The 27,924-nt window shown below is 40.0% G+C and overlaps 1 protein-coding gene across 8 annotated transcripts in view; it reads right to left on the minus strand.

The window, feature by feature from the left end:
• The window catches only part of STAG2 (STAG2 cohesin complex component), a 182,897-nt gene that overhangs the window by 59,827 nt on the left and 95,146 nt on the right, over positions 1-27,924 (minus strand). For all 8 annotated transcript variants that reach the window (XM_073361285.1, XM_073361289.1, XM_073361284.1 and 5 more), the window contains exons 7-15: positions 26,426-26,630; positions 22,399-22,550; positions 20,653-20,726; positions 20,429-20,552; positions 11,235-11,333; positions 11,052-11,131; positions 9,928-10,035; positions 4,487-4,598; positions 3,266-3,383 (exon numbers count right to left, since the gene is read on the minus strand). In XM_073361285.1, coding sequence (XP_073217386.1) covers positions 3,266-3,383; positions 4,487-4,598; positions 9,928-10,035; positions 11,052-11,131; positions 11,235-11,333; positions 20,429-20,552; positions 20,653-20,726; positions 22,399-22,550; positions 26,426-26,630 — 1,072 coding nt within the window. The remainder of the gene's footprint in view (positions 1-3,265; positions 3,384-4,486; positions 4,599-9,927; positions 10,036-11,051; positions 11,132-11,234; positions 11,334-20,428; positions 20,553-20,652; positions 20,727-22,398; positions 22,551-26,425; positions 26,631-27,924) is intronic.

Genomic DNA, 27,924 nt, shown 5'->3' on the forward strand with positions numbered 1-27,924 from the left:
ATCTTGCCTATATGCTCAGGGTTTAGCTGATCGCCATATTTGGGGTCGGGAAGGAATTTTCCTCCAGGGCAGATTGGAAGAGGCCCTGGAAATTTTTCGCCTTCCTCTGTAGCATGGGGCATGGGTCATTTGCTAGAGGATTCTCTGCTCCTTGAAGTCTTTAAACCATGATTTGAGGACTTCAATAGCTGAGACATAGGTGAGAGGTTTTTCGCAGGAGTGGTGGGTGAAATTCTGTGGCCTGCATTGTGCAGGAGGTCAGATTAGATGATCATAATGGTCCCTTCTGACCTAAATATCTATGAATCTATGAAAAATACCTACAAAGCCAGGTGTTTATGCTGAGTCAGACCCAGCCTGCGCAGATTCACAGTGAACAGCAACTTAGGTTAGGCTCTAGTTACAGACTGACATCTGTGCTGGGACTTTGCTGGTCTTTTCACCCCCTTCAGTGTCAGGGCTGAGGCTGCTTTCCCAGCACCTAAATTTCCCTGCATTTTGGAACTAGAAGGTTTAGCTGCTTATGCTTCCTATAATAGCACTGCTTGGAAGCATTTTTAATGTTCCCTTTTGGCCCCTGTGAAGCTGCTACATATGGAGCAATAAAACAGCACAGGATCTCTCCTGCGGTCTAGTCAAAGCAGGAAAAACAGCAGGGCAAGAAGTTTACCTCTTCAAACCTAGCTCCATTGTCTTTGGTTCTCACATATTAGAAATCAAGGACCTACACCATTTTTACTCCCCCCCCCCCCCCAAAAAAGCAGCAATTATGGAAAATAAAGAACTAACATCCAACTAAAATATGAAGGGGACAGTACTGAGAATGATTCATTCTGATGAATCCATGTCCAAGGACTTTGTGAAGTTCCTGGTGGCTGGGGTTAGAAGGAACGGAGCCAGTGAACACACTACACGGCCTATTTTACTCCCACCCTCTGAATGTTCAAAGTAGAAAGGAGAGGGACGGGGTCATAAGAGCATTCTAACAGGCATTGCTATTGATAGGTTCCACTGGTCCAAGATACACTTCCAGCACATCCCAAGAGTGTGAATGTGCAGAGGCCACTCCAAGAATCTGGGCTTTTTGGAAAGCTCAAAGCAACAACTCTCCTAAGTAGAGCCTGTGTTTATCATAAATGTGTTACAAATTCTGCGATTTCTGGTTTTTGGAAAAAAACTCAGAGCTGGTTTAAAGAAGAATCTACACCACACTGATCCTCCTACTTCTTTTGCAGAGGCTGAAGAAAGAAAACATCCTTATCCTTCCACTTTTGAGCACTGCTTCTGGGGGACAAACAGCAGGCACCAGAATGGCAGTTTTAAACTTCTAGTTAATTTCATTTAACAACCCAATCTCTTTGAAATATCTATGACTTAACATTACATTATTTTTGTGTGAGGGAGTTGTGCATGTACCAGAAGGCAAAGTTCAGACCCCAGCATTTGAAAATATAAATGTATATGCACAAATACCTGTCCAGAACACTAATTTAAGTGGCTTTCAAATAACACATTTTCAATCTTTATTTGGAAAGTTTACTATTCCTTTAAGAGAATTTAATCTCTGGCAGTGATGGTCACAGAATTTATTACAACAAAAGGACATTGTCTATGGGCACAGTAGACTTTCAAGCTCCAAAAGGTTAAAAGTAGGGCTGTAGATTAATCGCAGTTAACTCATGCGATTAACTAAAAAAATTAATCGCACTGCTCAACAATAGATTACCAATTGAAATTTATTAAATATTTTGGAAGTTTCTACATTTTCAAATATATCTATTTCCATAACAACACAGAATACAAAGTGTACAGTGCTCACTTTATATTATTTTTTATTACAAATATTTGCACTGTAAAAATTAACAACAAAAGAAATAGCATTTTTCAATTCACCTCATACAAGTACTGTAGAGCATGGAAGTGCAACTTACAAATGTAGGTTTTTTTGTTACGTAACTGCACTCAAAAACAAAGTAAAACTCTAGAGCCTACAAATCGAGCCCACAAGTCCACTCAGTCCTACTTCTTGTTCAGCCAATCGCTAAGAGAAACTAGTTTGTTTACATTTACGGAGGATAATGCTGCTCACTTCTTAATTACATCACCTGAAAGTGAGAACAGGCATTCACATGGCAATGTTGTAGCTGGCATCGCTAGATATTTACATGCCAGACGCGCTAAAGATTCATATGCCTCTTCATGCTTTGGCAATATTTCCAGAGGACAGTGTGTCCAGTGCTGTAGCTATCTTTAAAAATTCTTCTTTGCATTTTGTCAAATTTTCAGTGAAAGTGTTCTTAAAACAAACACATGCTAGGTCATCATCCAAGACTGCTATAACATGAAATATATGGCAGAATGCGGGTAAAACAGAGCAGGAGACATGGAATTCCTTGTGGGAGAATTGTGTCAAATTTAATTAACGCATTTTTTTTTTTAAACGAGCATCAGCAGCATGGAAGCATGTCTTCCTGAACGATGGTCGAAGCAAGAAGAGGCATATGAATCTTTAGTGCATCTGGCATGTAAATATCTTGCAACGGCAGCTACAAATGTGCCATACAAACGCCTGTTCTCACTTTCAGGTGACACTAATTAAGAAGTGGGCAGCATTATCTCCTGTAAATGTAAACAGACTTGTTTCTCTTAGCAATTGGCTGAACAAGAAGTAGGACCGAGTGGACTTGTAGGCTCTAAAATTTTATATTGTTTTGTTTTTGAACGCAGGGTACATAATTCTACATTTGTAAGTTCATCTTTCATGATACAGAGATTGCACTGCAGTACTTGTATTAGGTGAATTGAAAAATACTATTCCTTTTGTTTTTTGCAGTGCAAATATTTGTAATAAAAATAAATGTAAAGTGAGCACTGTACACTTTGTATTCTGTGTTGTAACTGAAATCAATATATTTGAAAACGTAGAAAACATCCAAAAATATTTAAATAAATTGTATTCTATTATTGTTTAACAGTGCAATTAAGTTATTAATCGCTCGACAGCCCTAGTTAAAAGTTAGCATGAATAAAGGCTCCTCCCGTAGGCTGTAATTTTAACCATTATGTACTAACTCCATTGTGACTACTCTTAGTCAAATCATTAGTGATCCAGTCTGGACAGTCCATATCAATCTGAAGTTATTTACATTCTGCTTAAATTATTCTGAAAATTTGGGTGAGTTAGTTTCAGTATCTCAACTATATCAAATGCTGAAAAATGAACAATATATCAATTTGGACAGCAAGATATCATGAAATCTCTTACGCTCCTCTCCATTGAGCGGCTCCTCCAACAGAAGACTATTCATACATTCCCAGTCCTTCAAGAGTTCTGTTGCACAGTCCCACATGCTGTCCACAAGATAAGCAGCATGCTCATGTAACTAAAAAGAATACAGTAGTTATATTCCTCAACCAATGAAAAAGATCGTTATGAAAGTGGCTACAATGCACTCGGCTGCTCTTGTTCCTTTTTGCCTGTGGCATGGTATCTGACTCCAAATATATATATATATATATATATATATTTAAACTTTGTGGCACATCAATCCAGAGAGATCAACAAACATTCTTACTAACGTCCTCTTTCGTTTATATTTTAACATTTTCAATTTGCTGAGTCACTAACAGTTATGTGGGCAGGATTTGAAGCAGCAGAAAGCAAACTTTGTAAGCTGTCTGAATCCAAAACTAATATGTGAGAAGACTGTGCCTAATTTTCCCAACAAACGGGTCTGATTCTGCAAGACACTGAGCACTCTTATCTCCCATTCATACAGGAGACATTCAACATTTAGCAAGGCCCAAACTTCTCTGTACTCCATTTCTTAGTGCTCTTTTAGTTCTGGGGGAATTCTGCGCCACTGCACATGTGCAGAATTTATGTCCCCTGCAGATTTCTTTGCTTTCCAACAGAAAAGTGACTTTCTGACAGGGAAGCAAAGGGAAGCCACAAGAGTGGGCATGTATGTTTGGGGTGCCCTGGGCAGCTGGCAGAGAGGTAAATCACTGTGGGGAAGGAGGCGGGACTGGGGAAGACCCAGCTGGTGGCTACTACCCTGCACCAAAATCAGCTGCTAGTCACAGGCGGAGAGCTGCACAGTGATCTCCCACCTCTGTGCAGCCATTGGCCTGTGCTCCCAAATGCCATGCTGGAGCCTCCACAGTTATTTGACAAATAAAATTTGCAGAATTTTAAAATATTGTGTGCAGAATTTTAATTTTTTTTGGCACAGAATGCCCTCAGGAGTAATATATATATAAATTATATGGTTTTAAGTGACTGGCTGTCTATTCCATTAAATGGGATCCTGTACTCTGCAGATCTTCAATGATATACTACACTATAAAGAATAAAGTCTACAGTTTCCCAGAGTAACCATTTAAAACAGGAAACCAGTAAGGACATGTACTACATGAGAGCAGGAAAGAATGGAACTCTCTCTAAGCCAAAGTGATAAAAAGGATAACGTGAAACTCAACTTACTTCACTTTCCAAAAAGAAAAACACCAAAGTCTTCACAAGGTTAGCATTTGGACCTTGTCTCCCCCTCCTTTTAAGTAGTCCATCATCTTCAGGCTCTCTGCGACTGAAAAGCCTAAGAAAATATTTTTAACATAAAACATTTTCTCCTTGAAGGAAATAAGAAATGCTATACTGAAACAGACTAAAAGGTATTAGTATCCTGTTGCCAACAGTAACCAATGCTGAATATTTCAAAGGAAGATGTAAACCCCTATTAATGTATCTATCTGTGCAATCCTATACTCTAGAAGCATATTTCTTGACACCAGCAGGTGATCATTTATGCTCTGAAGCACAAGAAATAATCATTCTTAATTTTATCCTAAATAACTGAAACTCAGATGCTCTTATTCATATAAAATATATATATTTTTAAAAACTTAACCAAGCTATTTAACTAATTATTCTGCAGCAGTGAATGTCCAAGTTTTATGTTAAGTACTGTATCTTTTTATCAGTTCCTTTTATTAATGTGGAAAGGAAAAATGCAATTACACTGAACAACACTGTCATAGTTTAGAGATACAAATGAACTGCTGTAAGCAATACTACAACGTAAACTTAATATTGTCATAATCAGTTTGTATCAAGACACAGACATTACTACAAGACTAATGCAGACTATTGTGTAACATGCATGTTTTACTTGTGGATCTAGATTATTTTGAAGGAGGATGGGTTGATTGGATGTGCTGTCTTTAAAACAGTTTTATAGGTGCTGCCTTTTGATTTCATGGTGTGCTTCAGATGGATGCTATAGCAAGCACAAAAGCTTCTAAGAGGAATGGAAGGATCATGTGGACCTGCAGAACTTCATGAACTCCAATTATTGGTAACTAGTTTTCCTTACTCCTTTATGAAATTGCCACTACAGACCCCCATGCCCCACTCAGAAGACTAAGAAGCAATGGAAAGAGTATCAGGATAAAGGAAGAAAAGTATTACTAATTGGAGAGTGAAGCATTGCTGTTTACTTTTCTGAAACAGGCATCTGATCAACTTCTGAGTAAAATAACAGCGCTTTGCAAAGGCATGTTTTTTTGAAACAGATATCTAATCTAGCCTCTGAGCATGCTTGGGAAAAGCCCATAGGTAAGTCAAAAACATGGAGACCTGGGAGAAGGGTTGGAATTTGTGGGGAGCATGGGCTATTATAGCAGGAATAAAAGAGAGACAAGGGGGGGGGGAATCAAATCAGTATCTTAGATGTCTGTATACTAATGTAAGAAGTATAGGGAATAAGCAGGAAGAACTCAAAATGCTAGTAAATAAACACAACTATGACATAGTTGGCATCGCAGAGACTTGGTGGGATAATACCCATGACTGGAATATTGGTATGGATGGATACAGCTTGCTCAGGAAGGACAGGCAGGGAAAAAAGGGAGGCGGTATTGCCTTATATATAAAAACGTATACAATTGGACTAAGGTTGAGACAGAAATAGGAGACAGACTTGTTGAAAGTTTCTGGGTAAGGATAAAAGGGGTAAAAAACAAGGGTGATGTCATGATAGAGGTCTACTACAGACCAGCTAATCAGGACAAAGAGGTGAATGAGGCTTTTTTTTAAACTAGCAAAATCATCCAAAGTACAGGACTTGGTGTTGATGAGGGACTTCAACTACTCAGACATCTGTTGGGAAAACAACACAACAAGGCACAGATTATCCAACAAGTTCTTGGAATGTATTGTAGACAATTTTTTATTTCAGAAGGTGGAGAAAACTACTAGGGATGAGGCTGTTCTAAATTTGATTTTGACAAACAGGGAGGAACTTGTTGAGAATTTGAAAGTGGAAGGCAGTGTGGGTGAAAGTGATCATGAAATAATAGAGTTCATGATTGTAAGGAATGGTAGGAGGGAGAACAGCAAAATAAAGACCAAGATTTCAAGAAGGCAGATTTTAGCAAACTCAGGGAGTTGATAGGCAAGATTCCATTGGAAGCAAGTCTAAGGGAAAAAACAATTGAAGACAGTTGGCAGTTTTTTCAAAGAGACATTATTAAGGACACAAGAGCAAACTATCCCACTATGTAGGAAAGACAGGAAGTATGGCAAGAGACCACCCTGGTTTGCCCAGGAGATCTTAAATAATCTAAAAATAAAACTAAAGTCCTACAAAAAGTGAAAACTAGGTTAAATTATAAAGGATGAATATAAACAACACAAGTATGTAGGGACAAAATTAGAAAGGCTAAGGCACAAAACGACATAAAACTAGCTAGAGACAAAGGGTAACAAGAAAACATTCTACAAATACATTTGAAGCAAGAGGAAGACAAAGGATAGGGTAGGCCCATTACTCAAGAGGATGGGGGGTGGAGAGAGAGAGATACCAGAAAATGTGGAAATGGCAGAGGTGCGCTTAATGAAGACTGTTTCGGTTTTTCACCAAGAAGGTTGGTGGTGATTGGACATCAACATAGTGAATGTCAGTGAACATGAGGTAGGATCAGAGGCTAAAATAATAAACAAACAAGTTAAAAATTACTTAGACAAGTTAGATGTCTTCAAGTTTCCAGGACCTGATGAAATGCATCCTAGAACACTCAAAGAGCTGACTGAGGAGATATCTGAGACCTTAGCAATTCTCTTTGAAAAGTCATGGAAGATGGGACAGATTCCAGAAGACTGGAAAAGGCCAAATATAATGCCAATCTATAAAAAGGGAAATAAGAACAACCCAGGGAATTACAGAACAGTCATCTTAACTTCTGTGCCCGGAAAGATAATGGAGCAAATAATTTGCAAACGTCTACACGATAATAAGGTGATAAGTAACAGTCAGCATGGATACATCAAGAACAAATTGTGTCAAACCAACCTGATAGCTTTCTTTGACAGGGTAACAAACCTTGTAGATAGGGGGCAAGCAGTAGACGTGGTATATCTTGGCTTTAGTAAAGCTTCTGATAGTGTCTCACATGACCTTCTCATAACAACCTAGATGGAGCTACTATAAGGTGGGTACATAACTGGTTGGAAAACCATTCCCAGAAAGTAGTTATCAGTGGTTCACAGTCATGCTGGAAAGGCATAAAGAGTGCGGCTCTGCAGGGATTAGTTCTGGGTCCAGTTCTGTTCAATATCTTCATCTATGATTTAGATAATGACAGAGAGTACACTTATAAAGTCTGAGGGGGATATCAAGCTGGGAGGGGTTGCAAGTGCTTTGGAAGATAGGATTAAATTTCAAAATGATCAGGACAAACTGGAGAAATGGTCTGAAGTAAATAGGATGAAATTCAACAAGGACAAATGCAAGGTACTCCATTTAGGAAGGAACAATCAGCTGCACCCGTACAAAATGGGAAATGACTGCCTCGGAAGGAGTACTTGAGAAGGGATCTGGGGATCATAGTGGACCATAAGCTAAATATGAGTCAACAGTGTAGCACTGTTTCAAAAGAAAGTGAACATCATGCTGGGATGTATTAGCAGGAGTGTTGTAAGTAAGACATGAGAAACAATTCTTCAACTCTACTCCACGCTGATTAAGCCTCAACTGGAGTATGTGTCCAGTTCTGGGCACCATATTTCAGGAAGGATGTGGACAAATTGGATAACGTCCAGAGAAGAGCAACAAAAATGATAAAGGTCTAGAAAACATGACCTATGAGGGATGATCGAAAAAACTGCGTTTGTTTAGTCTGGAAAAGAGAAGTCTGAGAAGGGCATGATAACAGTTTTCAAGTACAAAAAAGGTTGATACAAGGAGGAGGGAGAAAATTTGTTCTTCTTAACCTCTGAGGCTAGGACAAGAAGCAATTGGCTTAAATTGCAGCAAGGACAGTTTAGAATGGACGTTAAGAAAAAAACTTTATGTCAGGGTGGTTAAGCACTGCAATAAATTGCCTAGGGAGGTTGTGGAATCTCCATCATTGGAGATTTTTAAGAGCAGGTTCGACAAACACCTGTCAAAGATGGTCTAGATAATACTTAGTCCTGACATGAGTGCAGGGGACTGGACAAGATGACCTCTTGTGGTTCCTTCCATTTCTATGATTCTATGATTTGAGCTCCAAGAGGCAGCTTTGTAAGTTTCAGGAATTGATATAGCTGCCCTCCCATTAGTGGCATGCAGGATTTATGCCTTAAATCCCAGAAAAGCTTAAGCAAGTGCTTAACTAAGCATCTGAGTTGTCCAACTTTGAACACTCATTTCAGCGGGACTAATCAAGTGTTTAAAGTTGAGCAAGCATATAAGTCTACATGACGAGTCTGAAGTTTTAATAGCACTGATTCTCCACATAGATCATAGCAGGTCTGCATAACAAGATGATCCATTTTTATAATCTCTAATAAATGGCCTACATTTCTCAAAGAATGTAGGTGTCCTACAAAAGGACTTTGCACTATCCTAAGTAATTATTATTTATAATAATATACTGCCTGAGAGCCCACTGTGCTAGGAACTGTACAAAAAGACAGTTCCTACCCCAAAGAGCTTACAATCTCAGTAACTATGTAATCGCTACACAGTAACAGTTTGGTAAGTAAAAGGAGGGAGAGCCCTTTTATATCCAGTTTATACAATCTGCCATTGTCAGTAGATTAGCTGAAGCAACGGCCACTAGAAATACACACTACAGAGAAACAGCATTATTGCAAAAGAGTAAGCTTCGTAAGGACCAAATTCAAATCCCACAGACTTGCAGATTTATAGGTGGATACAGATTTAACAGACTCTTAATGAATTCTTTTACTGAAAGATGAGAAGAAAAATGGAAGCTTACAGGAGCGAGCTAAACCACAATGGCTGTCACATGTACCAAGACAGCAGACAATCCACAATAATCTGGATCAGTCATGTAAGAGAAAGTAATACCAATATACATTCTAGTCCATTCCATAAAACATCTCCACTTCTAAGTGTAATATATGCGACATTTTACATGGCATTCATGAGATCTGGGTGTATTCTTCACATAATTTAGATGGGATGGCCACATATTAAGCAAGAAAACTACGAGCTACTTATGCAAGTATATGTTTTGTGTACATGCTACATTACACAGAAAAGGTATTTAAAAAATTATTTAAAACATTTCACGAGACAGGTTTACAACTTGTAGGGTCTTGCCAGATTACCTGCAGTTTCTGGATTCTCAAATAATAGCCAGCATCAGGACTAATTCTTCTATCTGAGCCTGGTTTGTGACTTTTTTTTTTAAAATTGTAGATCTCACTACAAATTATCCATGCCTTTCTCACTTACAGTCTGAACTGTGATATACAGTGTCCCGCATTTTAAAACAAAAGCATTTTAACACCTACTTTCTTATTCAGATTTCCCTTTTCCTAGCTAAAAGGTAAATAATATCCATAATATTAGTACTTTTTAGATAGTCCATACAATAAAAAGGTAATCAATTACTATTAAGTATATTGCCCCTCACTTTTTATAAAGAAACTCCCCTGCAGCTACTGCTACTGGCCGGTGAGCTGAGTAAACCAGATGATAGACATTTTCACAGTCTTCTGCAGTCAGAACTTCTTCACTACTCCTAGGAAGAAAAAGGGAAAAAATACAGAGACCAAAAATGTAAGTCTATCATTAGACAGGAGAAAAGGGAAGAGTCAAAAGAAAGCCTTGTCTTTAAAATGTCCTCGATCCTTTAAAAAAGGAAACAAAACAAAAACAAAACAAAAAACCCCTTCTACATGGAGGATACAGCACTGCTAAAATATCAGTCTAACTTGTTGGGCAACCCTTTGCTTTGCCTACATGTGCCATGCTTTTAAATCAACAGGGTACTGAAACTATTACTTCACAAACAAAATCAAGTCAAGCCTGTCTCCAGTTACACACTCTATAGCAAGCTGGTTCTTCTGCTTCATGCCATCTCATCGGGTTATGGATAAGAAAGCTCAGGTACTAGGGTTAAGATTCTCAACTCATTCTAGGGGACTCATACCTTCCAAAAAATTAATCAAGATTGTTTCTAAATGGCCTATGGTAATGCTTAACCTCACCCTAAGATTTTAATGTTATGTATGCATTTCACCTATAGTATCTGGTTTAGAAAAAGATCTTAATCTGAAACTATACTAGCCCCGCCCAAAGAATATCTTTGAAATAAATTGTCTATTGATTGTCAGAAAGTTTCTCAAGATATAAAAAGTTCTGTTTTTAAAATAAGCATTCCATGAAGTTACACTACGTTGTCTAAAACATATCCAAGACATACTATGTTGTGATCAAAGAGTCAGCTTAGTTCAATTATTGCCTCCTATCAAACACATCCCACCTGCAGTATATCTTTTTAGTTCAGCTCTACTATGAAAACTTCAAATTGAAATGAGTAATATTTCTAGCATTTAAATGTGTAAATTGGGTAAAGGTTGGGATGATATCCTGGCTGGACATGTCACTGCTAACTATTTCTAGAATACATCATTGTGCTACTGTAAGATGGGCAAACTTCTCTCTGCTCTGTATTGAGGCGTCTGACTTACACTTATACACACAGATATTTTTATTCTTTTACTTCATATTGGTCAGAAATAGACATATACTTACTGTAAAACAAGAGTAAGTAATTTTATTGCTTGGACTGCAACATCATATTCTTTGTCAAGAGTCATAGACACAATTCTATCCTAAGAACAAAAAGGAAACTATTTTCAAAGCGGCACAAAGTAAAACAGAATAATTTTTAAAAAGCTTAAAGTCTGTTTTCTTGAAAATATCAAACATACGTACCTTGAATCGACTGGTGAAGAGTTCCAATTTGGAATTAAGCTCTTTATTATAGTAAAGTCCTTGCAAAGCAGTAAGACATTTGAGTCTTACCTCCCCTTGCTAAAATAAAATTAAGAACTGGATTAAAACCAAGTATCTGAAGTGTATTTCATCTTCAAAGCATATATAATTTTCCACTTTAAAATATGAATGTTGCAAAATAAAATTAAGTTCCTGTGGCTCACATTATCTTGTTTTCCCACATCACTGGCATAATTATCAGCAGCTCTTCTCCTGAGCAACAAACTAACAAAAATTATCATCATGATATTGATGTCATAATTACATTTGTATCCTCACTACATTATTTTTACTGTTTTTGTTTGTTTGTTTTTTACACTTTCAGGGTGTAAAAAACATTTACAAACTTTGTAACTGTTGTTCTTTGAGATGTGTTGCACATGCCTAGGGCCCTACCAAATTCACAGTCCATTTTGGTCAATTTCACGGTCACTGGATTTTAAAAATTGTAAATTTAATGATTTCAGATACTTAAATCTGAAATTTCATAGTATTGTAACCATAGGGGTCCTAACTCAAAAGGGGGTTGCAAGATTATGTAGGCGGGTCGCAGTATTGCCACCCTTCTGTGCTGCTGCTGGTGGAGCACTGCCTTTAGAACTGGGCCCGTGACCAGCAGCCGCCATGCTCTGGCCATGCAGCTCCGAAGGCAGTGCAGAAGTAAGGTGGCAATACTGCGATCTCCCTCCATTAACCTTGCAACACACCCCACAGACTCCCTTGTGGTCGGGACCCACAGTTTGAGAAATGATGGTCTCCCCCATGAAATCTGTATAGGATAGGGTAAAAGTGCACAAGAGACCAGATTTCATGGTCTGTGATGCGTTTTTCCTAGCTGTGAATTTCAATTTCTATACATCTTCATTCCACTCTTGGTGTGCATGCACCCTACGCTAGAAATTTTTCCCTCAGTGGTACGCACTGGGGTGGCTCAAGCATCCTCTGATGCCATGCGCTATTAGCACCATTATAAAGCGCCCAGCTGACCCCATACCCCATCAGTTCCTTCTTTCCAGAAACTCAGGTTTAGAAGTGTAGGAAAGCGGATTATGGAATGGACATGTGCAACACATCTCAAAGAACAACAGTTACGAATGTTTAGTAACTGTTTTTTCTTCAAGTGATTGCACATGTCCATGGTCACTCATGGTGACTCTCAAGCAGTGATATAGCAGGAGGGATCAGAGTTTACAGATAGTAACACAGCCCAACCAAACTTGGTATCATCCCTAGAGTCTTGGGTGATGATGTAAGGAGAGGAGAATGTGTGCATCGATTACCAGGTTCCTGTTTTACAAATGTCCTTAATAGCAATCTGCACTAAGAATGCTGCTGAGTATGCTTATGATCTTGTGGAATGAGCAGTCAGGTTACTTGGTGGTAAAACACCTGCCTGATCATAACATGTGAGAATACACGAAGTTATCCAGGACGACATTCTTTATGATGAGATTGGGAGACCTCTCATTCCGTCCGCTACAGCCATGAACAGTTGGGAGGACTGCCAAAACAGGTTAGTTCTTTATATGTAGCATGCTCGAACTCGTCTAACATCCAAAGAGCGAACTTGTTGTTTACTCCTATTTGCATGAGGTTTTAGGTAAAAAAACAAGTAGGAAAATTGTCTGATTGCTATACAACTGCTAAACTATTTTCAGGCATAAACTAGGGTGAGGACGTAAGTACAGCTTATCTTTAAAGACGACTGCATATAGGGTTCTGATGTGAGGGCACAGAGTTCAGAGACTCTTCTGGAAATAACGATGGGAATTAGAAAAACTATACTTTTTCTGGAAGATGGCAAGGAGTATGTTGCTAAAAGCTCAAATGGTGGTTCCGTAAGTTTTGACAAAACAAGGGGGAACAGGGTCCCTTACTTGAGAGTACAACCTTTCTAGGCCTTTGGGAAATATGACTGTCAAGTCATTGGAAAAAACTGAACAGTTATCTACCTGAGGGTGGAAAGCTTATATTGCTGCCAAGTGAACCTTGACAGAGATAACTGCTAAGACTTGCCATTTCAGATGTAACAAACAATCGAGTATATTTTGAATGAATGACTGCATCAGTGAGACTCTGACTTGGGAAGCCCAGACCGAGAACCACTTCCATTTTGACAGGTAGGCAACCTTGGTGTAGGGGTTTCTACTGCTTAGTAAGACCTGGCGAACTCGCTCCAAACAAATCTGTTCTCAGGGATTTAGCCAGGGAGCTTTAGGCCAGCGGTGGGCAACCTGCAGCCCGTCAGGGTAATCTGCTTGCAGGCCGCAAGACCGTTCGTTTACACTGACTGACTGCAGGCACAGCCACCTGCAGCTCCCAGTGGCTGGGGTTCGCTGTGGTCTGCGCCACTTCCTGCAGCTCCCCTTGGCCAGGAATGGCGAACCGTGACCATTAGGAGCTGCGGGTGGCCATACCTGCAGACAGTCAGTGTAAACCAACTGTCTTGCAGCCCGCCAGCAGATTACCCATCGGCTTCAGGCTGCCCACCACCGCTCCAGGCCATTAAAGGAATGGAACTCAGGTTTGGGTGGAGCAGCTCACTGTGTTCCTGAAACATCAAATCCAGGTGCAACAGGAACAGGACTGGAGTCACCACAGACATCTAGCAGAGTGGACAATAATAAAACCCAGGCGTGGTCCCACTTCATCTTTAATAGTGCTGTGTGTAGGACTTGGATTGGGAGGAAAGCATAATAAAGCTATCCAGTCCAGGATAGCAGGAAGGTGTCCGTGATGGAACCCGGACTGCAGCCTTGAAAGGAGCAGAAACATCACCTTCGTGGACGGGTGTAGTAGGGAGCAGTTTGCTAGAGGTTTGAAGGGTTTATGCCTGAGGGCTGTTAGGACCAAGTTTAAGTCCCATGGTTGCGTAGGTGGTCTCACGTCCGGATAAAAGGGTTTGGATGCCCTTAAGGAATCGTTTTGTGATTGGGTGAGCAAAGACTGTGGTGTCAACGGATTTTTTGGTGAAAGGCGGTGACAGCCACAAGATGTACCTTAATTGAGCTGAGGAATAGAGCGGATGGTTTCAATCTAAAAGGTAGTCAAGAACCATTCGAAGAGGTGCAGATGTTGCAACAGTTTGTCTAGCGACACACCATGCAGTAAATCTTTTCTACTTATGGAGATAAGCATTGCGTGTAGTAGCACTCGCTGGATGTGTTCAAAGCAATCTAGCTCCTCATCAGAGCCATGGACGAGTCAGGCCTTCACATGTAGCATTCCTACCTTGGGATGTTGTAATTAGCCTTCCCATTGTGTCAGTAGATCTGTCTGGAGAGGGAGTGTGATCGGGGTCCATGCCGACATCTGTGTAACATATGGATACCACACTTGTCTTAGCCACGTGGGGGCTATTAAGATGCCTTAATATCAGTGCCGGTATTATTGTTGTCAAAGTGACCATCCCAAAACTGTGTGTTCTCACAAACTTGTTCAGATGCATGAGATATAGGATGGGTTGCAACCCCCGCCCCCCACTTTGTTTTGTATTAAAACAGAGGGAGTAAAATCCCTTCCCTCTGTGTTGAGCAGGGACAGTCACCACTGCCCCTACTTGAAGGAGATGTTCTACCTCTTGGCATAAGTGTTTGTGAGAGGGGTCCCTGAAGAGAGACGGGGAGGGGGTAAGATACTGGTTAACTCATGCTGAGTTTCCAACACTTCCTCCAAAAGATCTTAAGCTCATTAGCCACTCTTTTGAACAGGTCCTGAAAGTGGGTAAAGTCATCTGCAGTGGTTGGTGGTGGAGGTATAATAGCCTCGTTCTGGTGAGGAAGTTGAATTATTATTAGTTGGTGAGGTGTCAGGAGCCATGTCCTCTTCCTGTTGAATCTTGAGCTCCTCTCATGTGTCCACCGCTACAGCCCCCAAAGGTGGAAGTGAGGGTCTGGTGTCTTCCCTACATGGATTGTGGTGCCTCCTATGGTGCCTTCTATAAACCCCAAGGACTCCAGCATGGCCAGTGACTGAGGAAGGGCACGGGTGGTCCCATCCATAGGTGACCATACCAAGGTGGTACATCATGAGAACATGAGGACTGTGATCGTGATGGTCCAGCAGTAATCGGGGTCCTGATCAGGAAAGAATGGTGTGGGGAGAATACCCCTTCAACCCCATAATCGTCATCACTGGAGAACTGTGATGGTATCGGAGAGAGCGGACGATGTGGTACCATGGGCCTCAGCGAGCCATCAATACCTAACAGAGGGATTCTGGAGTGGGGGAGGCCACCAAATCTTTATGATGCAGGAAACGGGACGGTGCAGAGAGCATCCATTCCAAGGAGCATGGTGCTGATTGGAGCGGCGGCATGGTGCGCTGAGTCGGTGCCGAAGTAAATTGTGGTGGTGCTGTCGCACTAGGAGCATTAGCCTGTGGCACGGGAATAGGAGCAATGGTCATTACTGTCTCCTTTGGCATTACTGACAGTGCCAGGGTGGAGGCAGGCAACTTAGAGCCATTAGCCTCGTGGTTGGTGCCAGCAGTGCCTGGAGTGTTGTTTGTGCTGAGCCGTAGAGCAGATGGCACTGATGAGAGCGATTTGGTCAGCAGCCATTTTGCGGTGGTCTGCTCTCTGTGAGGTGAGGAAGCTGGCCACTTTTTCACCAGTTTTTTCTCCTTAGAGGATCTAGGCGGTGAAGAGACCTGTGACCTCTGACGAGATGATGACTCCTGTCCAGGGTTGGAGGCTGGTCTGAGGGACTTTTCCATTAGGGTGAGTTTAAGCTGCTGGTCGCTGTCTTTTCTGGCCCTAGCTTTAAGTTTATTACAATGGACATATTTCTGGGGAATATGAGATTCCCCCAAGCAACGGACACATTGAGCATGTCCATCTGAGATAAGCATCGCCACTCTGCTCATCGTGCATCTTTTAAAACCTGGTGAATCAGGCATTTTCCTAACTACCACTAACTAAGCTACAGGCTATAAAATAATTATTATTTAAACGGGACGAAAGGGTAACAACTGAAACTTAACTCGTCTAAACTAACCTTATTTACTAATTTAAACTACTATCTATTTGAAAAAAAACCCAAAGGTTTTCAAAGGGACTGTTGAGCTCCTTCTCAGGCCGGGGACAGTTGAGAAACTCAGGAGTCCAGGGTTGCGTGCGCTATTGAGGTGCCAACAGCGCACGTGCAACCCGTACAAGCACTGCTGCAAAACTCTCTGAGCAAAGGGGCAGAGACGCACCTTCACCTGGAGTGGAGCACCTACAGGGACATCTCTCGAAGAAAAAAGATGGTCTGCAAATCAAATTTAAAAAAAAAGGAGGGATGGGGGTGGGGGGCGGCTCGCATCATGGGAACTAGTACAGAATCCTTGCACGTCCCCAAACATCTGCTTAGAACCCCCTGGATGTCTGGGTGCGACAGGCATTGATGCAGAGGTAGAAAGGGGTGGCAGGCTACACCTATAACCCATATTTCATTCTCTCTGCAGGTCCTGACAGGTAGCCAGGGCAGAATACCAGAGAGACTGTTGTGATCATAGGGTTTCCTGGAAGGGGCTGGGGTGTAGAAGCCAAGGGACTTTAGGGTCACCCTTGAGTCCTTTAGGTCATGGAGCTTTGCCTCAGTCTGCTCTGAAAAGAGTTGAGAATCCCTCAAAGGGCAGGTCCTGAACAATCTGTTGGACCTCCTGTGGGAGCCTAGAGGACCATAACTAGGAACTCCTATGCATGGTCACTACAGAAGCCATGGACCCAACAAGGAGAACTCCTAACTAGCCTCTTGTGCAAACGAGTCTTTGAATTTCTGCATGGAGTCCCAAAAGTTGAAATCAGACCTGTCCGCTGGGATCTGCTGGTTTACAGTGCTGAGTCGTAACCCCCTGGTAGACTAAACTTTCTTACCAAATAGGTCTAGCTTTTTTGAGTCCTCTGATTTTGAAATTGCACCCTATTGTTCTTGCCTTTCTCTCTCCCTCTGCAAGGGACCCCGGAAGGGTGATGGGTGTAGAGGAACTCATAGCGTTGGGCAGGTACTTAGTATTTTTTGAAGTGGAGGGAAGGGATGCAGGGGTCTATCACTGATTCTTAACTGGGTCCACAATGGCCTGATTGAGAGGCAGGGCCACTCTGGAAAGATCTGCAGCAGCTAGAATGTCAACCAGGCAGTGTGAGGACTCTTAGTACCTCCATCTGAACACCCAGATTTAAGGTTACCGTCTAACAACTCTTGGTGAGCCTTACAATAACCTGGGGGAGCAACATGTCCCTTCCTGATACTGCCCTGTCCATAGAAGAGGAAGCCAGCATTGGCTGTGTGCTCTTCTTCATCTGCAGGGTCTCTGTGAGCTGGCTCTTGGAGTCCAGTACTGGAGTCCGAAACAGGTACCACACAGTGGGAAGGTGATACACCTTTCCAAGGCCACTGAATAAGAGCACCTGGAATACACCCTAGAAACTGGGAGAAACACCCACAAATTCCAAAGGGGCCATTGTACCAGCACAGGCTCCCACTGGCCTCCTGACCAACCACTCGATGGTACTGCTGTGACTGGACCCATGGAGACATCTCGAGGAGTAGCGAGTAGCCGAGATCTGGAAGAGTAGGACCCAATCTCTGACTTGTAAGAGGACGAGTCTTCTTCCACTGACCACAGAGGCCATTCCAGATAATGCCAGCGATCATTGCCATGGCAAAAATTGCATGTTTTCCCTTTTACATTACTGAATGGCAAACCATCTAGGACATGTGAGGCTGGCACAGTACCAAGTGTTGTAACAACACAGCTGGTTCCACCATGCCCACCAGCACAGACGATGACTTTTGTGATGCCAGTGAAATCGGTACCGACAACGAGAGGAGATCCCTGGCAGCCGCAAATGCCTCTGGTGTAGTTGGCACTGAGATAGTATCGGTACAGTGCGGTGCCACCGATATTGAATCCCCTTCTGGCTCCAGACTCGATGGTACCTGCGTAGGTGCCAGAGTCAATGGTGTCAGCTTCTGCCGTACCAAGGCAGACCAGTGATTGGATTTAGACCACACTCTACTCTGATCCCCAGTGCCTGGCAGTCTTCGGTGTCCAGGATTGTTCCCTTTTGGCAGCCTGTTTCTTATGCCTTTTTCTAGGCACTGGGGATAATGATCAGTGCCGGGACTCTGGTATGGTAGGAGGAGCACTCCTTCCTTATGCCAGGGCACTCAGTGCTGAGTCTGACCAGCCTGGCTCAGATGGAGGTCTCAGTGTCATCTCCATGAGCAGAAACTTTAGCCTGGCCTCCTGATCCTTCTTTGTGCAAGGCTTAAAATCCTTGCAGATTTGGCAATGATCCCCAATATAAGCTTCCCTCAGGCACTTCAGGCAGCTTCAGTGTGGGTCACTCAGGGGCATAGCCTTGTTGCAGGAAACACAGGGCCTAAAGCCCAGTGACTAAGTCATTCCTCAGCACCAACGATCAGGTGAAAAACCAACGAACACCAAAAACTAGCTACTTAATTACTAACCACACTCACTAACTACTTACAATATACAGAGAAAAGTCCACGGAGACCTTGTGAACGCAAAAACAGCAATTCCAACGACCACCACGGATAGCAAGAAGGGGGTGCAACGTTAGTTGTGCACTTTACTGGTGCTAAAGGCACACAGCAGCACAGGGTGCTTAAGCCACCCCGACAGGTACCACTGATGGAAAAATTTCCAGTGACTGTGCACGGGATGCGTGTACACCAAGAGTGGAATGCACATGTGCAATCACTTGAAGAATTTTAGTGCTTAAGATGTTCATTGTAGTGTAGTATTCCACACAGTGCTTTTGCATCTCAATACAAACTAGCAACTTAAAAATAAGTACCAAGTTTTTCCACAGCAGAAAGCCAAAAACAGGGGCTCAGACAAACCTTCCTGAAATTTATAATTTACTCTGATGCAGAAAGCAGATTAAGACTATTGCAACTAGCAAAACTGTTCAATTACCACAGCAAGCAAATAGCATCAGCCAGAGAAACTGAAACAGTGAGCATAATCCAAGGTCATAATCAATGTGATAAAGAAGCTGAAAATTACAGAAAGGAAGTCAGTGTTGAAGATACTGACTAAACACGCATTTTAAAAGATTAAAATATTTTCTTATGGTTGATAGTTCCTTTAATATGTTTGATACCTAAACTTCTATCGAAAATATATATGATCTACTTTTTAAAAAACATATGTGATGAGAATGACTCCAATAAAATCTCTTATTGTTTACCTGATCAAACTTTAAAAAATAAATTCATAAGAAATTTGTACAATTTTAATCCATGTTGTGAAATAAAATAATAGATTCAGAGATATTATGAACTCAATTAGTTCTTATATGACAGGAAAGTTTTTTCTTTTAAAAACAACAAGATTAATTATTTAAAAACTAAACTGCACTGATGTAGTATTTATACTATAAACCAAAAACTAAGAAAATGTTTAAACTAACACTCATATCTACATTCCCTATTTTACAATAGGACTATGAGTAAATAAATTCCATATACCATGATCAAAATGTTAAAACTTGGGTACCTAAGTTAGGCACCTACACCCACATATGAGGTACTAAGTACCTACCATTCCCAGACTTCAACAGGAGTTGAGGGTGTTCAACACCTCTGAAAAATTAGGCCACTTGAATCCATATTTAGTCACATAAATTGAGACCTACAGTTTCCAAAAGTGACTAGCAATTTTAGGGTGTCCAACTTGAGATGCCTTAAAGTGACCCGATTTTTATAAAGTGTGTGGAACCAACCCTCTGAAAATCAGGCCCTTTTAGAGATGTCAAGTTGGACACTTAAATGAAAGCATCCACAATCACTGCTCATTTTTAAAAATGTAAGTGAATGTGCTTAACTTTATGGAAATTGTGAAAATTTTGGCTGATATGGTGCTATATTATTCACACACAATTGGATGAGTTGAATATATATATATTGCACTAATGTACTACTAGACCTCAATAGTTGAGCCACTAGTTTCAGTATAAATAGGATCACAGACTGAATATATTAATTTTTTAATTGGTTTTGGTTTTCTCTCTGCTCAAATGCTAATTCTGAGTCTAGCAATTTGAAAATAGGGAAGCTGATTTTTCCCCAAAAAATAACTTGTGGGTACAAACAGAACTGTTCAAACACACAGCTTACCTTATCATGCATAGTCCAACCTACATATTTTAAATAGCTGTCATTAAGAAAGGCATCACTATACATTTTCATCCATATTCCGATCTCTTCAATACAGATAGCTCTTATTTCAGCTATTGCATCTCTGCAAGGGGGAAACAAAAAGGTAAAGGTGAAAGGTAAAGTATTTACAACAAACCCAAAAAAGTTTACACAGCTACAAATTACAGAACAAGTACACTTACCGGTATCTATGCACAAAAACACCTTTAAATATTGCATTCATCATATTTTCTATTTCATCCTGATTTTCTTGAAGCTGAAAACAAATAGAGTACATAATCACCGAATGATTATTGTAAAATGTGAGTACTGTAAATGATTTTGGTACTAGAGGGAGTGCACCACATGCATATTTTTGTAGTTTATTATTCTATTTGAGTCTTACATGACAGATTCTACTAAAAAGAAAATTGATTCAAAATTGTTTTGACAGTTCAGGCTACTCTGCAGCGAATATCTGTAAGTGCCAGTTTACAGCATCATGCCTCAATATTTTAGACACTTTAAATATTACAGCATGTCAATAACTATAAAGTTGACAACTAGAAAAGAGGCCAAATGTTTTCCTCCCCTCTTACAAAGGCATTCTAACCTTTAGTAAATTCCTTTTGTCTAATCATTTTGTTTGGAGAAAACAGTAATTGAAGTTAAATGTATTGTTTCTCCACATCTGGCGTTCATTGTTTTAACCCTCTCCCTATTGCTTCACTGGAGGAAAAAAGGGAAATTGAAGAAATAAATTTCAAGGAAGAGTGGGATATTAGAAATGATGGAGGCAAAAAACAGTCCAGCTTCCACATATAGAGATAAAGCGGAAGAAAGCATAGACAAAACAGGAAAACACAAATGAAGGACCCAGTTAGCTGCGGAGCTTGGGTGAACAGAAGAGAAGAAATGTGCAGAGCTATAAAGGCAAGGACAAGGAGCTTAAATTTAGAGCTGAAGCTACGAAACACACAATCAGAAGGAAAACAGATTAATCAAAGCTATAAAAGGCTGACAGAGAAAGTCTAAAAACCAAACATACATGGGGCAAAATAAGCCAGGGCAGTCTCAATTCTTACATCCTTTCCCTTTTGGAACCTGTGTGCTGTCTATTCAAGACCTAATCTTGTAAACACAAGTAGTCCCACTGAATTGAACAGGAGTATACATGCGTAATCTTCAAAGGGTCAGGGCCATAAATGGAAGCTCTTTGGAAGACAAACATGAGACCATCTTACTAGTAATATTTAATAGTATATTTCCATTGTTCAATCTAAAATAACTAAAATTAGTAAATAACTACATACAGGGTGAAAAGAAAAATTAAAACATTTTTCTGTTTTAATCACCTAGAACATTTTTAACATATGGGTGAGAAGACTGCCATTTTAAACATTAAAAATGGCAATCATGAAAAGTGCTATGCCGACAGCAGTAAATTAGCAGAGTTTCCTATGTACAGAAAGGAAATGATAGAGACATCTTAAGTTAACAGCTTTACCTCAACTTTGACTTCAGACAGGACAACTTCTATGGACAAGAAAACAGTTCAAGGGACTTTCTGCTGAGATTGTTTTTTGTGATTGTGACAAGGGCATCTGTTTATTACATTGAGATAACCTACTTCTTTACCCTCAACTAAAAAGAGCAGTCAGTGGATGGTAAATTTTGTTCATTACCTAGCTGAGCTCAATTTGAACTAAGAGATTAAATGTGATGTATCCCATGTATGTCTTCTGACCTTCTAGCTTTTATAACACAAGCATATTTAAGTGTTTAGCAAAATAATATTTGACCTTTTGTGCAATTTAAAGCAGCAGCAAAATGGCAAAAAAAAATTCCTTTGCAAAAACATTCATACAAGATTAACTGTTGTAATTTCATCAAAATTCTCTCCATCCCATCATGCACAGCAATTAGAAATATTTAACAATTGCTCTAACCTCCTTCCTCTTCTGTAGCAAAAGTTCCAGCCTATCATTAGCTCGTTTTCCAATTATTTTATTTCGCTCTGCTTCATATTGCCGTTGTGTATTGTCCATGTTAATGCTAAGATTTAATGCCACATTCACTAAAGCAGTCATCAGCTTCATAGCTACAAAAAAAGTAAAAAGTCAGAACTGATTTTAAAAGTTACCTTTGTAACAAAGATGAAAACGAGTTATATTAAATATTAAAGTAAAATACTCCAGTACCGCTTGTAAATACAATTGCTGCATATATTAAAGCGTTGTGAATATCTTCACAACATCTGTTTTAAACTTCAAGACACCCATAAAAATTGCAGACTTATTTAAATAAAAGCATAATTTTGCTGATAACTAAAGTAGAAAAATAAAAAATTACTCGATCTGTATTATTTATTCAAATTGGTTAGCAACACAAGTAATGCATAAAAAGCTCAGATAAGACAACTTGTGGAAAAAATGCCCTCACATTTTTACTCAATAATTAGCTATTTTATTTTATTCTATTTACTTTTTCATACTAAGTCCATCATTGTGATCTCTGAACTGCAACACATACACTTATGTAACAGAGCCTTATTTCATTTAGCCGATCATATATAAATGTTAAAATGTGTTGCCTCGGAAACATTAAATTAAGAGGACTCCACCATTAAATTAGTTAATACCGTCCACTGCTCAATCACTCAACCTCCAAAAAACAAGTTAGAATTTCTCTATCAAAAGGAAGTCACAGAAAGTTAGGACTATGATTTTCTCATGGAGGTCACAGAAATCATGAATATGAATAAAATCTGTGCAATCTTGGAAATGGCTGTAAAAACACATTTGATTAGGCCCCAAACTGAGTGGCGTTGTGACCCCATGCACTAGGTCAGAATGCCACTCAGATTTGGACCATCCGCCGCTCCATAGTTTGAGACAGAAGGATGGATGGGCCAAAACTCAGTGGTGCTCCAACCCCGTGCACAAGGTCACAGACCCCTGCAGGGAGAATGTGGAGAGGGTTCCCTCTCCAACCCCTGCTCCTGGGCCTTACCCCATTATATGCTCGTATATGTTGAGGTAGCAAGAACTACATTATTTGGTGACCCTTCTGTGACTTATCCTTCCCCCCCCACACACACACACTTCTGCCGTGAAATTCATTAAAAATTTCTGTGCCAAAATCAGAGTCGTTACTGTACTGGGTTTTTCTCATCCCCACAATCACAGTGTCTTTAAAAAATAAAGCTTTCTTTTAGGATTCTTGAATTTTATTTACAGAAATAGCATAACAGCATTAGCTAATGAGAAACCAAATACCTGACCAAAATGCAGTATATAATTTAAAAATGAAATTTGTCTTTGGTAAACTATTCTCCATTTAGCAGAAAATAACCAAGTATGTCTAGTCACTAAACCAGAAATGATTATCAATATATTTAGCCCCACTATAACTTTTGTAATAATGTCAGGGCCAAAACACACAAAGGTCGGGGATGAAATGGTATATTACAAGTAAACACTGCAGGAAGGGGAGTAAGAATGTTTGAGTAGATATCACTGAAGGAGGGTGTGACGGGGTGCTGGGAAGAATTGCTGACAGCCTTCTGTCACGCCAGCTCCCATTAAGGGAAGTAAATTGGAGCTGGCTAGAGGAAACCTTTGCCTAATTGGTGAATGGGAGACACCAATAGACTGGGGCTATATAAAAGGCTGGGAGGAAGGAAGCCGGGGGAGAGGAGGAGCAAGGGAGTAGAAGCAGAGTGACAGCTCTTCCCTCCTGGGTGCAGACACTAGAACCCAAGCTGTGTATGCTGAAAAGGAGGTGGGAGCACAGCCTGCCAATAAATGGCACCAGTGGTTACTGAACTCCAGGATCTCTGAGCGACTCTGTCAGCACAGCAGGGGCAGAAGGCCCTGCAACACCCCGCTACAGAGGGCAATAGGTTGAGGAACTTTAGCACAAAGAGGTGCGGAAGAACTTTGAGGTCCGAATAACGTGGCATTCTGTGACCTTTAAGGAATGGAGAAATCCCATGAAGTTGCAGCTATTTTTAGATGTTAGAATCACTTCAGACCAACTAAACCATGATTGTTGGCTATTCCTACTTCAAACCGAGTGCATGTATCAATAATACAGATCCTATTACTTACTTTACAAAAGTAGTTCCACTGACATGTATGCAGCTACTAATATGGAGTAAGGGCTACAGAATCAGGGCCGTAATTTAAAATGATCACTTCACTCTATTTAAAATCAGTGGCTTTCAACCTGTGGTCCGTGGACTCCTCGGGGTCCACAAACTATGTCTAAAGGATCTGTGAAAGGTTGCTGTTACCACAGAACAGTGGTCTTCAACCTGTGGTTTGCAGACTATGTTTAAGATTTCCAAAGGAGTCCACACTCACCGCTCAAATTTTTTTAGGGGTCCGAAAATGAAAAAAAGGTTGAAAACCACTGATCTAAATTAACATACAAATGGGATAATTCCTGCAGCATTTATTCGGACCCTACACCCATTTACTTCAGTGGGAGTATTACTTAAAGACTGCAAGATTAGACTCCAAGTAACTGAATTTACATCAATGATAGGGTATAATACAAGTAAAAAGAAAAGGAGTAATTGTGGCACCTTAGAGACTAACAAATTTATCTGAGCGTAAGCTTTCGTGAGCTACAGCTCACTTCATTGGATGTCTCTAAGGTGCCATAAGTACTCCTTTTCTTTTTACGGATACAGACTAACATGGCTGCTACTCTGAAACAAATACAAGTAAAGTAACTGCAAAAGGATGTGACAATGTCTTCTCTGGACAGTAATACAGGTTTATGTTTTTGCTTCTTTATCATAAATACTTTGACAGTGTCTCAGCAGCAATCTGACAGCAGGAGCCAATGGGCTATGTCATGGTGTTCTATTCCACTTACCATATGCCTTGAATATACAAGTGACTGAATAACCAAATAAAGTAGATTGTGACGTTTACCTCCAAATAAGAACTAGTTAGTTTAACTTCTAAAAGTTTCCATCAGCAACTTGGTCAAAAATAGAGTCCAAACTCATCCCTGGGATTTGGTTTTAATGAGATCAAATTTACCACCACCACAATATAAAATTCATCTTAAACCTCCTCAGATTTGGCCACTTCTAACTGCCCTCTTTTTAGAAAGCCTCTCCCACTTGCCTGCGATCTGCATGGTGTAAGACGCCACCTTCATTTAAGCCATCGTAACTCAATTAACCCTTTCTCAGAAGTATCAGGTTGTTTTAGTCAAAACACTAACAAACTGTTACACTGTCTTCACAAGGGACAGATTTTAATTTAATAAATATATTCAAAAAACATGCCAAAGGAAGTATGGATTATTTCACAAGAATATTTAAAATGTTTTATCAGTGGCTGATTTATGGTTAAAAATTCTTTAAACTTTTAAATGAAAACAATGCATTCATAGACTGATGTTATGATAGGACTTCAATTAAAGCACAGTAGCTTTTTCTGCAAGTAAAAACAGTGATAAGACAAGGATATTCAATTTTAAAAGCTATATTCTGATAGTGGGAGATGTTTAGGGTCGTAACAAAACATTTTTACTCGCAAAGGATAAAGGAGAACATTGTTGGCATTTTAAAAGATACAAAATCTGTAAGGTTAACTTTAAAATACTTCATTTTTATTTATTAGTTCCGTTTATCCATTGATATAAAGCAACAAATGCTGTAAGTAATATAGATAATCAGAGCAGCAAGAGAATTCTTTCCAGGGAACATTTTAATACTAAAAATTACTTTAAAAAATTATAAAAACTAGAACTAAAAAAAAACTGATCCAGAATACAAAACTGAATAATTAAATAGAAAATGAAATGACTAAACCCAATGCAACAAAATATTCCTGAATACCGAGCTGAATACCGAATATTCAAAAAGTTTTACAAAAACAGTCTCTTCTCCGATAACACTGAAAACTGAAAAGAAAATGTGTACAGAAGCTGAGTAAATAAAAAGATGCTGACCTGCCAGCGTGCTAGTGTGTCGAAATGCTCTGACTTGTGAGTCCGATAGTCCTGTAAGTAGTGAAATGACTGTATCCATCATATATTCGTCATATATGATACTATATTGACACTGTCGGACCAATACTCCAATGAACTCACAAAAACTGGATTTGAACTTCTTCCATTGAGGACCAGCCATGGTAAGTGGATAATCTCCACTATCCTACAAAAACAAAAATATCTTCAAACATTAGCCACCATTATAACTATAAAAAAATTACGTATTTTTATATTGTTGATTAGAATATAACAGTATAGAATACAGATAAATTGAAGGATTAAAAAAAGGTTTGTTCAACCAGACAGAGCCCGGTTCTCTGCCGGCGTAAACGGGTACAACTCACTATTTGGCCCAAAAACTTACATTTACTTGTCAATTCAATTTTGCTATGCACAGAGCAAGCATTCATCTAGTGGAATTTATTGACATTCCTTGCACAAAAATAAATATATTGAGCTAACGTTCCACTGACCATTTTTTTTTTCATAAAAAACTAAAATAAAACCCCCAGACAACAAAAATATTTAGTATAACCAGTGCTAGATTAACAGAAGGGCCATGTAATCACAGAGTTATACACCAAGCTCATGAGCCAAGGAACTATTAGAACATTACAAAACCAGTAACTGTAAAACGCTAAACTATTACCCCTCAAAAATAACTAGTATCTACTTTATTTCTGCCTCTAAAAAAAAAATCTAAAAGTGAAGGGAGAAGGGAGAGACCAGTGTGCATATGTAAAAGATAAAACAAGTAAAACTGGTAAGTGATTTACTTTTTCTTTCATTAATTGCTTCTGCAGATCCCCATTTCAAGAGACTAACTAGCAGCAGCATATTTCCTAAGGAAAGTTAAAGTGTACTTAATTAAAAAGTGATTAAACCACTGTCCTGAAACAACTTCCAGACTTAACTCCAAGCACCAGAGAGCATTGCTTTGTGATCGTATAACCCCAGGTGTCAGCGTGATAGATTTTATGAAGATATGCTCCTTAAACGGTAGCTAATGATTATCTAAAATATTTTCCCAATCTCTATGGCAATATAATTCCAATCTGGTCGTAACAGACTTGGACACAATGTATAATCCAATTAGACAAGGTACTCACCCTGTGCAGCAACGTCTATATAGTGCTGTGTGGTCCAAATGCCCTCAGTTCCTTCTCTACTGCAGAGTCAATGTATGAACTCCGAAGCAGAGGGGAGGAGGGTGGGTAATGGAGCACCCATAAGGACAAACATCTCAAAGAACCTCAGTTACTGTACAGGGTGAGTAGCCTTCTCTTCTTCGAGTAGTGTTCCTAGAGATACTCCACAGTAGGTCACTGTAGAGCAGTGCCCCTAGTTGGAAGGCTGGGGCTTCGGAGTGATTGCTACTCGGGAGGATAGGACTGTATGTCTTGGTAGTGCATCTGATGCTGTGTCACGGGTGATTGTGTAAAGATGACTGAAGGTGT

The sequence above is a fragment of the Lepidochelys kempii genome, chromosome 9, assembly GCF_965140265.1.
Source record: "Lepidochelys kempii isolate rLepKem1 chromosome 9, rLepKem1.hap2, whole genome shotgun sequence".
Lineage (NCBI taxonomy): Eukaryota > Metazoa > Chordata > Testudines > Cheloniidae > Lepidochelys > Lepidochelys kempii.